Source organism: Barbus barbus, assembly GCF_936440315.1.
Source record: "Barbus barbus genome assembly, chromosome: 8".
In the NCBI taxonomy this organism is placed as follows: domain Eukaryota; kingdom Metazoa; phylum Chordata; class Actinopteri; order Cypriniformes; family Cyprinidae; genus Barbus; species Barbus barbus.
Window position 1 is genome coordinate 23,490,539 of NC_136736.1, and position 11,775 is coordinate 23,502,313.

General features: G+C 35.1%; 1 protein-coding gene across 2 annotated transcripts; it reads left to right on the top strand.

Annotated features, from left to right (window-relative positions):
• The first annotated feature begins 704 nt into the window (after window positions 1-704).
• Window positions 705-7,941, top strand: LOC306874389 (cytosol aminopeptidase-like). 2 transcript variants are annotated; one of them, XM_079424401.1, is made up of 13 exons: window positions 705-908; window positions 1,014-1,129; window positions 1,205-1,259; window positions 1,343-1,448; window positions 2,279-2,438; window positions 2,572-2,736; window positions 2,830-2,988; window positions 3,065-3,189; window positions 3,263-3,351; window positions 4,326-4,428; window positions 4,519-4,598; window positions 4,731-4,843; window positions 7,108-7,941. In XM_079424401.1, the coding sequence occupies exons 1-13, from the start codon at window positions 822-824 to the stop codon at window positions 7,292-7,294; spliced, it is 1,545 nt and encodes a 514-aa protein (XP_079280527.1). In that variant the 5' UTR covers window positions 705-821; the 3' UTR covers window positions 7,295-7,941. The 2 variants fall into 2 exon arrangements, with proteins under 2 accessions (XP_079280527.1, XP_079280528.1); XM_079424402.1 differs by having other exon boundaries at window positions 1,014-1,093.
• Window positions 7,942-11,775: the final 3,834 nt, after the last annotated feature.

The following is an 11,775-nucleotide window of genomic DNA, read 5'->3' on the forward strand; positions in this document are numbered from 1 at the left end:
TTTCCTGTTATGTTTATTTTGTTTATCTGTATTTTTTGTTATGCTGCTATTTGAACTTTTTTGAATGGTATTAAGACTTTTCTGACTGTTGTTAATTGGTGTTTTTGTATGTTTAAGCAAAAAAAAAAAAAAAAAAACTTAATTCACATACAAAATAGTGTAGAAAGGATAAGCGCACTTCTTGAAAAAGTTATATACTGGTAAGCTATGCCTATTCTTCGTGCACTATTTGCATAATATTTATAAAAAACATGATTTTATTTCAGGGCTACCTTTTGGCAGCAATCATTACACACTTTAATTGCCTAGTGTTTTAATTGCTAAATTAATATTTAATAGCAAATTTAAAATTGCCAAACTTTGAAACCCAACAAACCAGTACTCAGTTTGTTTGCAGATATTGACAAATGATGTTAGGTTTTTGTATATTTTTTATTTAAAATGTAAACACATTCCATATTTTTTTAAACATTTTATTTAAATGTCCTGTTTGATCATTTAAGATTAAAATATGTTAAAGGTAGAACTAAACATGCTTAGTTTACTGTATTAAATGGTTCATGATATGAACTAACACAACATACAGATAGTTATAATTGTTTCGATTTCATGTTGTTTGGTTGAATTTAATTAAACATAAGATTATCTCGTTCTTAATGATTTATTTTTGATGACTTTTATTTTAGAATAAAATGTCGTCTTTTGGTGACGTCAGTAGCTGCGCCTGAATGAGATTTTCAACCTTCTATTGTCACGTGTGAGGTTTTGTCAAATTAATCTACTGAATCACCGATACATCTGTTTTTATACATTTAGAGACAATGTTGATACCATTCAGAAGGGTGCTGCTTACTGCAATCCGAAAACACAACTGTAGACTTTTTTCGGACTCTTTCAGTTCAAGAAAAGTAAGTTTCATAATTCGGCTAATCAGCTGAATTTCTCTGTACATAGAGGTCATTGACAAGCCATTCGTGTTGTTTTTATTGTTATGTCTGAATGGGTTTATTTAGGGTTTAGTTCTTGGCGTGTATGAGAAACAGTCAGACAATGACGGGATACATTTCACGGAGGCTGCAGCGACATTTGACAGGTCGATCTCAGGAAAACTGTCAGAAATGCTGTCGATGTGAGTCACTAATTTTGACACTTGCATGCGTTTTTTGCACCATCCGTTCTTTCATTCCTCCTCTCTGCTCTGTAGATCTGGACCTCCCCTGAAGAAAGGCAAGAGCAGGATCTTCTATGGTTTACATCAGGTGAGCTTGGCTCTGTCCTTAAGATGCTTGATGACAAGATTAATATATCAGTAAATTCTTACAAAAGTCCTTTTCTTGTGAAGGATTTCCCTAGTGTAGTTGTGGTTGGTCTTGGTAAGAGCGGCACAGGTGTGTGTGGAAAAGAAAACTGGAACAAGTGTAAGGAAAACGTCCGTGGAGCAGTGTCAGGTAAATTACATTGTTATGTTCAGTAATAAACTACCAGTCAAACGTTTTGGGACACTAATGTTTTTTTTTTTTTAAAGAATTCTCTTAAATTGTTTTTATCCAAAATACAGCAAAAGCAGTAATATTGTGAAATATTTGTACTATTTCAAATAACTGCTTTCTTTTTGAATATATTTTAAAATGTAATTTATTTCTGTAATGACTGCTAGATTTTCAGCATCATTACTCCAGACTTCTGTGTCACATGATCCTTCAAACATCATTCTAATATGCTGATTTGCTGTTCAAGAAACATTTTTTATTGTTATTATTATCAATATAAAAAAATTTGTTTCCCATTATTCTTTGTTGAATAGAAAGATCCAAAGATCAGCATTTAACTAAAATAAAAAGCTTTTTTAACATTGTACACTGTACCATTCAAAAGCAGTATATTTAATTCATTATTTTATTATTATTATATATTTATTAGTAAATTATGAAATTATAGAAATTAATACTTTTATTTAGCAAGGATGCATTAATTAAATCAAAAGAGATAAAGATATTTATAATGTTACAAAAGATTTATATTTCAGATAAATGCTCTTCTGAACTTTCTATTCATCAAAGAAACCTAAAAAATATTCTGCTCAGCTGTTTTCAACATAATAATAATAAATGTTTTTTTGAGCAGCAAATCAGAATATTAGAATGATATTGTAATGTAATTGTTGCATAATGTAATGTAATTGTTGGTGTTTTTCACAATACATGTATTGAAATTCAGAACACAGTTTTTAAATACACTATTTTAAATCGCCCTAAAATGTTTTCCTGTGTTTGTACAGTGGGCTGCAGGCAGCTTCAAGATCTGGAGGTAGCTCATGTGGAGGTGGACCCTTGTGGAGATGGGCAGTCAGCAGCAGAGGGCGCTGTGCTTGGGCTTTTTGAGTATGATGAGCTCAAAACCAAGAAGATGGTCCGTGTCTCTACCCAACCATATGGGAGGTATATAAAACACAGATGTTTAAATATTAGGAAATGTATTGCTTGATTTGTAATAAAGCCACACGCATGGCGCCCCTTACACTCATCCTAAGAATTCTGGTTTGTTAATGTCTGCATTCCTGTTTCTTTGCAGTGTGGATTCAGCAGCATGGCAGAAAGGTGTTCTGTATGGGGACGGGCAGAACCTGGCCAGACAACTAATGGAAGCTCCAGCCAATCACATCACTCCCACAGTGTTCGCAAACACCATAGAGCAGAAACTCTCACCCTTTGCTCACAAAGTGGCGGTCTACAAGAGGTAGTGTCAAAGTTCATTAAAGTCTGTCATCCTTTTCATTAATGATAAAGCAACACAGTACATTTCTGTGTTTGTTTCTCTCTCATTTTTAAGGCCTCAGTCTTGGATTGAGAGGGAGCAAATGGGGGCTTTTCTAAGTGTATCTAAAGGCTCAGAGGAGCCCCCTATCTTTCTTGAGCTGCATTACAAAGGCAGTTTAGACTCTGCACAACCTCCTCTTGTGCTGGTGGGAAAAGGAATCACCTTTGACAGGTAACTACATCAGAACCTAAAAACATCAGTAGTTGTGAATTTGAAGCAAATAATTAGTTTGTCCGTCTCATTCCAGTGGTGGAATCTCTCTGAAGCCTTCTTCAGGCATGGATGCCATGAGAGCAGATATGGGTGGAGCAGCCACTGTGTGTTCTGCTATCGTGACGGCAGTTGCTTTAAAACTCCCCATTAATATCATCGGTCTGTCCACTGCCCTAGACACTGTCCACTGCAACCGTTAGCACACAAACTAACCTCATGTTTCTTATTTCAGGTTTGGCACCACTCTGTGAAAACATGCCTAGTGGAAAAGCAATCAAACCGGGTGATGTTGTCCGTGCCAAAAATGGCAAAACCATTCAGGTATTCTCCTCTTGCACATATCGTACCGGTATGCACAGAGACCATGCATTACTGTTTGACATCTGCCTCAAATGTTATCACTATATATATAAAACAAAGTTATCCTGAGTTTTTCCAGGGGTCTTTAAAAGGTTGTCCGCCAAATATTGTCTTATCTCTATCAAACTGAAACTAAAATATGTTTTAAACAAAAATGCAATATTAAGTTAATGCTGAAGTTAAGATTTAAATATTTAAAAAAAATTACAGTCCTATTTTTGTCTAATCATATTAACCATGCTACCTCTTAATTTTAATAAAATATACAGCAAACTGTAATATAGTGAAATATCATTACAGTTTAAAATAACTGTTTTTATAAAATGTAACTTATTACTGCTATGGCAAAGGTGAATTTTGTAAAATTAGAATTGATCCTTCAGAAATCATTCTAATGTACTGATTTGGTGCTCAATATTTTTTTATTTATTATTATCAACAGTGTTAACAACAGTTGATCTGATTAATGCTTTTGAGGAAATTGTGAAACATTTTTGCTTAAAGTTTTAAAGAGTAGTATTTATTTAATATAACATTTTTGTAAAGATTTAAAGGTGTTTACTGTCACATACATATCATTCTAGTGTCCTTGCTGAATAAAAGTATTTAGATTAAAAAAACAACAAAAAACTAACAAATCTTAACGTCAATAAATTGTACATTTATTATGGGATAATATATAAAGATCTATATGAAATAGCATATTGGCATAGTAAGCCATTTTTTTATTTTATTTTTTTATAAACTTTATAAAATGAATTGCCATTAGAGAGCAGTTCTGCAAAATTAATAAATAATTAAGTAATAATACATTTTCGCCTAAATTTTCTCTTGAAATTGGATGGTGTTTCTGCTCAAATGCCCAAAGACTCTGACTAATAGATATTCTCAGTAAGAAATAAAAATGAGATGGAAATTTTTTTTTTCTTTGGTAGATTGACAACACTGATGCTGAGGGCAGGCTGATTTTGGCTGATGCTCTGTGTTATGCTCACAGTTTCAAGCCCAGAGCAATAATCAATGCGGCTACGCTTACAGGTACCAGCACACAAGCTGCATTGAAGCTTTCAATTTAACATAGTCTCATATTGGATTAATGGTTTCTCTCTGTCTTTGTTCCTCTGGCAGGTGCCATGGATGTGGCCCTAGGTTCTGCTGCTGCAGGCGTGTTTACTAACTCTGATTGGCTGTGGGAGCGGCTGCATAAGGTAATGAGTATCATCACTCTCATCTGAATGTCAAAATGACTTGAATACCATTCTTCTGGCATAGTTTCACCAAAGCCATACAATATGATAGAACAATGTCTTCATATGTTTTTTTTTTTTGTATACTCCTAGGCAAGCATTGTTACTGGTGACAGGGTGTGGAGGATGCCACTGTTTCAGCATTACACCAAACAAATAACAGAGAGTGCACTGGCAGATCTGAACAACATTGGAAAATCTAGCCGGTACATATGAACACTCACACATGATATTTCACACATGTTTCATTCATTTAATATTTTTTGCACCCTCTAGTTCAACTGGAAATAGCAGGTCATGGTTTTGACTGGGGAGTTATGTGAACTAAAGGCTATTGGGATAAAAAAAAAAAAAAAAAATATATATATATATATATATATATATATATATATATATATATACAGATCTAAAAAAAATAGAATATCAAGAAAAACTGTTTTTTTTTTTTTTTTTATAACTTATTTCAAAAATTGAAACTTTCATATATATTTTACATTCATAACATGTAAAGTAAGACATTTCAAAAGTTTCTTTGTTTTAATTTTGATGATTAGAGCTTACAGCTCATGAAAGTCAAAATCCAGTACCTCAATATATTAGAATATTTATATTTGAGTTTCATTAAACGACCATCTCTACAGTATAAATTCTGGGTATTTCTTGTTCTTTGAAACCACAATAATGGGGAAGACTGCTGACTTGGCAATGATCCAGAAGACGAACATTGATGCCCTCCACAAAGAGGGTAAGTCACAGAGGGTCATTACTGAAAGGTGTGGCTGTTTACAGAGTGCTGTATCAAAGCATATTTAATGCAAAGTTGACTGGAAGGAAGAAATTGGGTAGGAAAAGGTGCACAAGCAAAAATATACTATCAAGCAAAGCTGATTCAAACTCTTGAGAGAGCTTCACAAGGAGTGGATTGAAGCTGGAGTCAGTGCATCAAGAGTCACCACGCTCAGACGTCTTCAGGAAAAGGGCTACCAAGCCACTTCTGAAACAGAAACAATGTCAGAAGCATCTTACCTGGGCTGTGGAGAAAAAGAACTGGACTGTTGCTCAGTGGCCCAAAGTCAAATAAATTTAAGTTTTGCATTTCATTTGGAAATCAAGGTCTGGAGTCTGGAGGAAGACTGGAGAGGCACAGAACCCAAGCTGCTTGAAGTCCAGTGTGAAGTTTCCACAGTCAGTGATGATTTGGGCTGCAATGACGTCTGCTGGTGTTTTATCAAGTCCAGAGTCAATGCAGCCGTCTACCAGGAGATTTTAGAACACTTTATGCTTTCATCTGCTGACAAGCTTTATGGAGATGCTGATTTCCTTTTCCAGCAGGACTTTAGCACCTGCCCACACTGCCAAAACCACTTCCAAGTGCTTTGCTGACCATGATATTACTGTGCTTGATTGGCCAGCCAACATACCTGACCTGAACCCCGTATAGAATCTATGGGATATTTTCAAGAGAAAGATGAGAAACAGTCAATCCAACGATACAGACGAGCTGAAGGCTCAATAGTGCCACAGCAGAGCCACAGGCTGATCGCTTCCATGCCATTCCTCACTGATGCTGGAGTTTGTGCTAAAGGATCCCTGACAAAGTATTGAGTGCATAAATGAACATACTTTAAACAACTTGAACTTTTCTGCTTTGCAAATCCTTTTTTTGATTGATCTTAGGAAATATTCTAATATTTTGAGATACTGATTTTTGACTTTCATGAGCTGTAAGCTCTAATCATCAAAATTAAAACAAAAAACTTTTGAAATGTCTTACTTTACATGTAATGAATGTAAAATATATATGAAAGTTTCACTTTTTGAAATAAGTTACAAAAAATGCAGTTTTTCACGATATTCAATTTTTTTTAGATGTGTGTGTGAGTGTGTGTTACATATACATGCATACATACATACATGCATATATTTATATCAAATGCTGTATATTCTGTGACCAAATGCAATTTTGGCTGCACTGAATATATTCAATATGTTCCACCCCAACTTCCTGTTTCAATAGAAACAAAAATGTCTATACCGGAAAGAGAAATGTGTTCGCAAACCAGTTTATAAGGGTCTTCATTCCAAGGATGCACTAAATTGATTAAAAAAAGAGAGATTTAAAGTTATGTTTCAGATTTTCTATTCATTGAACATTCCTGAAAATGGAAATGTCTCACAAAATATTAAAGCATCACAACCGTTTTCAGATGTGATCATAATACAAAAATGTTGCTTGAGCACCATTTTACCATATTAGAATGATTTCTGAAGGATCGTGTGAAACTGAAAACTGTGGCAGCCGTATTCTACATTAGTAGAATAGTTATTTTTCAACACCTTATTTTTGATCAAATAAATGCTGCCTTGGTGAGCATAAGATACTTCTTTCAAAACCATTTAAAATTCTTACCAACTCCAAACGAGCTTGTTTTTGTTTGCCATAACACTGAACTGGTCTGTGACCTCACAGTTCAGGTGGCGCCTGCACTGCCGCAGCTTTCCTGAGAGAGTTTGTGACAGCTGATCATTGGGCTCATCTGGACATTGCCGGCGTCATGACCAATAAGGAGGAAGTTCCATACCTGAGAAAAGGAATGTCTGGAAGACCTACACGTACGTTGGTGGAGTTTGTTGCTGGTTTGGCCTCTGAACCCTAATGTGACCATTGTGAACTTTGACTTGGCTGCCTTAGAAGTACATTATATCCATGATGATCAGTGTTCAGAACGATTATAAATATGATTGCTGCTGAAATTAGAAGACACTTAGCAACAAGTGATTAACACAGTGAAAGGATTAAAAAGGTAATCACTGAAGAAACTTTTAGTTCCAAGAACAGAAAACAATATATAATGGAAACTGCTGACAAGCATTGCTAGAACCTGCCACACTGTTGCTAAAATCTAGTTACTTTTTAACAAGCAACAACTGAAGCTAGAGAATGAAAGACCAGTTTGCTGGACTGCCTTTTAAAGCGGTGTTGTATTTAAAAAAAAAAGTGGCATAAAGTTTAAGGAACTTTTCAAATTCTTCATATTTGTGTAATAAGATTGTGGTACCAGTATTATACCATGCATAAATGCACAAAATACAAGGTCAATAAAGTCATGTGGCAATGAAGTGTGATAAATGTCATAATGAAAGATATTTTTTTTCAACTTAAGTTGTATTATCTAAACAAATGAAAACTATTTTCATCAGTTTGATCTTTCATTAAACACTGGATTTATGCTTAAAAATTAATGTGGCATCTTGTTTTGTCTTGTTAAAATTGAAATAAACTTAAAAGTATATTTATTTCATGATTTTCTCACAGCCATGTTGTTTCAGACTTGTATGACTTTTGTGGAACATAAAAAAAGATATTAGTTTATAAAAGATAACAGTTTTGGTTAACATTGACCTCTGCTATTTTAAAAAACATAAAAAAACTAAATTCTATTGTATTCCCTGCCATGTTTAAAGATTTACTGTATGTGTCCTATGCAGAGATAATGTTTGAGAAGAAAAACATCTGTACAAAGACTATTCATGTTATTTAGCTCATTAACTTTTCAACTCAATAACTGGAACTTTTTTTGGAAAAGTATGAAAAGTGATTAGCTTTGTACACCACTAGATGGCTTTGTGTAAGTGAATGGAGCAAGAAGAGAAAGCTTGTGTTATCTCCGAATGTTCAGTGTTGTGTCAGCTGGGCCTGAGCACTCATTTACACACAAAACAGGACAATTTACTGGAATGAAACCCTCTCACACCATTCCTGTTTGTGTGTTTCTAACTTTAGGAACATTCTGACTGTCCTCCGGGGACACAGTTGCTAAAAGATGTCTCCAAAAGTTTGCAAAATCTCACAAAAACTATTTATCATATCCTCAAAGATAAAAGTAAATGCATCGAAATAAATGTAAAATGGTTTTCTTTTCGAATGTTTAACAGGAGTGTGTTTTGAAGACGTTAGATCGGACGTTGTGCTGTAAGCTGATGTGGAATTTGTGCAATAAACTTAATCTGAAAAGCGGGTCGAGATGGAGAGGAGAACGATTGTTCTAACAGTGCAGAGGTTTAAGCACGCGCGCCCTGCATTCATCCCACAATCCCCCTACACACACACAACCCAAATATCCCCTTTACACACATACACCATCCTTACCTACGTATTCTAATGAACAGCACTGCATTAGTTGCTTTACTTTCTTCATGATAGAATTTTAATGAAGTAGCTTTACTTTTTAGACCTGTTTTACCACAAGTTTACTCATAAGATTACTTTTTAGACAGTATTGCCAATTACATTAGAGTATATTCAGCAAAACTGTCTAAAACAATTAAGTATTGCCAATTATAGCTATTTTACTAGGTAGGCTATTGCCTATTATGCTACATCTATTACAAATTCACCTGTAAATTTACTTTTTAGATGTATTGCCGATTACGTTACGAGTTTACTTGTAAGTTTACTTTTCAGATGCAGTACTACAGATGATGCTCCATCTATTTTACTACAAGTTTACTTGTAAGTTCACTTTTTAGTAAGCCCGTCTCGGGATTTGAGAGTATAGAGTTATATGTATGAGATTTGTGCAAGGCTGAGACAAAGAAGGATCAGCTTTGATTACAGTTCAGAAGTGCGGCCAGAGTACAAGGTCACCCACATACAGTCAAAATATACTCTTTGCTATTTTGTTCATCTTTTGTTAAAGTGGGAATGTTTGTGGTAAATGAAGAGCTGATTTCCACATCACCAATCTCTGGAATCATTAAACCGTTTTAATAATGTGCATTTGGGAACTGCACAATGATGAGGACTGAAGGGTAATTAACATGCATTCATTTAACAGACACTTTATCCAATATTTCTAATATCTATATATCTCAGTTGTTGTTTTGTTTTTTTTCTAAAGGAGGAAGAACTTGAGACTATTTTTTATTTAGACTATAATTATTTTTTTCAATATGGAAAAAAACACCCAAGTAATTTCACATAACACGTCATAAATTTGCTTAATTGTGCCAAGATAACAATTCCTGCAATCAAAAGAAAGATTTCAGTATAATCTTTCAGTGTAATAAGTAAATAAATACAAAATTAGCATTTCACAATTTAGTGTCAATATTTTTTAAACGATATTGGCCTTTTTCAGTTGTGATGAACAAATGTTTCACGAACACCAAATCAGCATATTGGAGTAATGACTGCTCAGGATTCAGCTTTGCCATCACAGGAATTAAATTGCAATATTTGTTGTGATGACATTTTACTGTTTGCACAGTATTTTTGTTGACATAAATGCAGCCTTGATGAGCAAGAGACTTTCAAAACCATTAAAAACACTTACCGTCCCAAAACATTTGAACAGTAGAGTAACTTAAATGAAAATTCCATTGACTCAAAGCAATAAATATTTCCTCTGGGTGTGTGTATGTATTTTGGGGGTGGTGAATGTATGTTTTGGGTCTGCAAATGACCTATTGTGTGTATGTTTTGGGCTGAATGTTGTGTGTGTGAGAGTGAGTGTGAGTGAGTGAGTGAGTGAGAGAGAGAGATTCTATTCCCCTTCTTCAGGCAGGAGTGTGATTGGCTTTAAACAGATTAACATTCTAATGGTCAGATTCTTAAATCCACCCAGTAACAGAACAAAAACTGCTCAATAAAGCATACTGGCCCTACCACATGTTCTCTCTCCCTTTTCTTTTAATATTTCATTCTTTTTCTCTCCACCTGTCTTTCTCTTCAGAAATTGTTCTATGAATTTCTTGGATCAGTAAAGTATATCTAACTTGTCAGTTTGGCTCAGTTGCATCACGCCTCGACTCCCCCTATCAGATAACCGTTTGATCGCATTTAAAGTAAAGTAAAGTAAAGTCGTGACGTATTGTCAAGTATGGTGACCCATACTCGAAATTGGTGCTCTGCGTTTAACCCATCCAAGTGCACACACACAGCAGTGAGTAGTGAACAAATGCATATACACACACACACACACACACACACACACACACACCCGGAGCAGTGGGCAGCCATGCTGCGGCGCCCGGGGAGCAATTGGGGGTTCGGTGCCTTGCTCAAGGGCACCTCAGTCGTGGTATTGAGGGTGGAGAGAGCGCTGTACATTCACTCCCCCCACCTACAATTCCTGCCGGCCGGGGACTCGAACCCGCAACCTTTCGATTACGAGTCCGACTCTCTAACCATTAGGCCACGACTTCCCCACATTTATTCATATTCACAAATTTACATTCATGCAAATAAAAGTTCAATACTAGATTCAGATGTCATTTGTTTACTAGGATGTATGGAAACTCGTTTTTGCCTTAAAGTGATGATAAAATAAAATAATAAAATGAAATAAAATTAAGTTCCTGGTCTATTTCGTGTTAATTTTGCTGTCACTGTAGTGCCCAGTGACTCTGCAACCAGAGATGAGGAATGTAATTTTGTCCACTCCTACTGCTATTGCCTATGTGAAATTCACCTGCGTGCCTTTGTCATATCCAACATTGAGGAAGTGTTTCCGATCTCTCTCTCTCTGTCTCTCTCTCTTCTCTCTTGTCTGTCTATTGAGAGAGAAGAAGGTGTGTTGATTGTATGAAAGGCGTTTCTGTGTGTGAGAATAAATAGAACTCTTCTCAGAGACTTGTATTTCACACATGGGGGTTGGCTCATTTAATTTTTTGTTTCCAGCCAAGTCAAGAAATCAATGGTTTAGTGAACCATTCTAATCAGTGACTAGTTATTAGATGAACTATTTGTTTTCCTGGGAAAACAATGGCACATATTAGTGAATGATATTAAAGTGGTAGTCATGTCATTACAATCCTGTACAGTGAAAAAAAGAAATTGTTAGTAAATTTGACAAATAATTAAGGCATAAAAATGGCAAGTAACACATTGAATTGAACAGTGAACATGACATTTTGTAGAGAGACTGAAATGTATTGTTTATTTTGCAGACATGACAGTTTCATTATACACCACTTTTCATTAACTCATTTAATTCGAAATACACACACACACAAGCTAGAGGTCAGAGAACTGGGTGAAATGGTTATTTTGGAGATGGAAATTTTTTTCTTTTTTTTTCCAATTTCATTCAAACATTTCCAGAGGTCTATGAGAAACACAGTGCGTGTTCATCTT

What these genes read in the sequence shown, in the direction of transcription:
- LOC306874389 (XM_079424401.1), top strand. Translation starts at nt 822, where the DNA reads ATGTTGATACCATTCAGAAGGGTGCTGCTTACTGCAATCCGAAAACAC. An exon ending in AAAGTGGCGGTCTACAAGAG is followed by an intron (nt 2,737 to 2,829) that starts GTAGTGTCAAAG and finishes CTCATTTTTAAG; the next exon opens with GCCTCAGTCTTGGATTGAGA. An exon ending in TGTGGGAGCGGCTGCATAAG is followed by an intron (nt 4,599 to 4,730) that starts GTAATGAGTATC and finishes GTATACTCCTAG; the next exon opens with GCAAGCATTGTTACTGGTGA.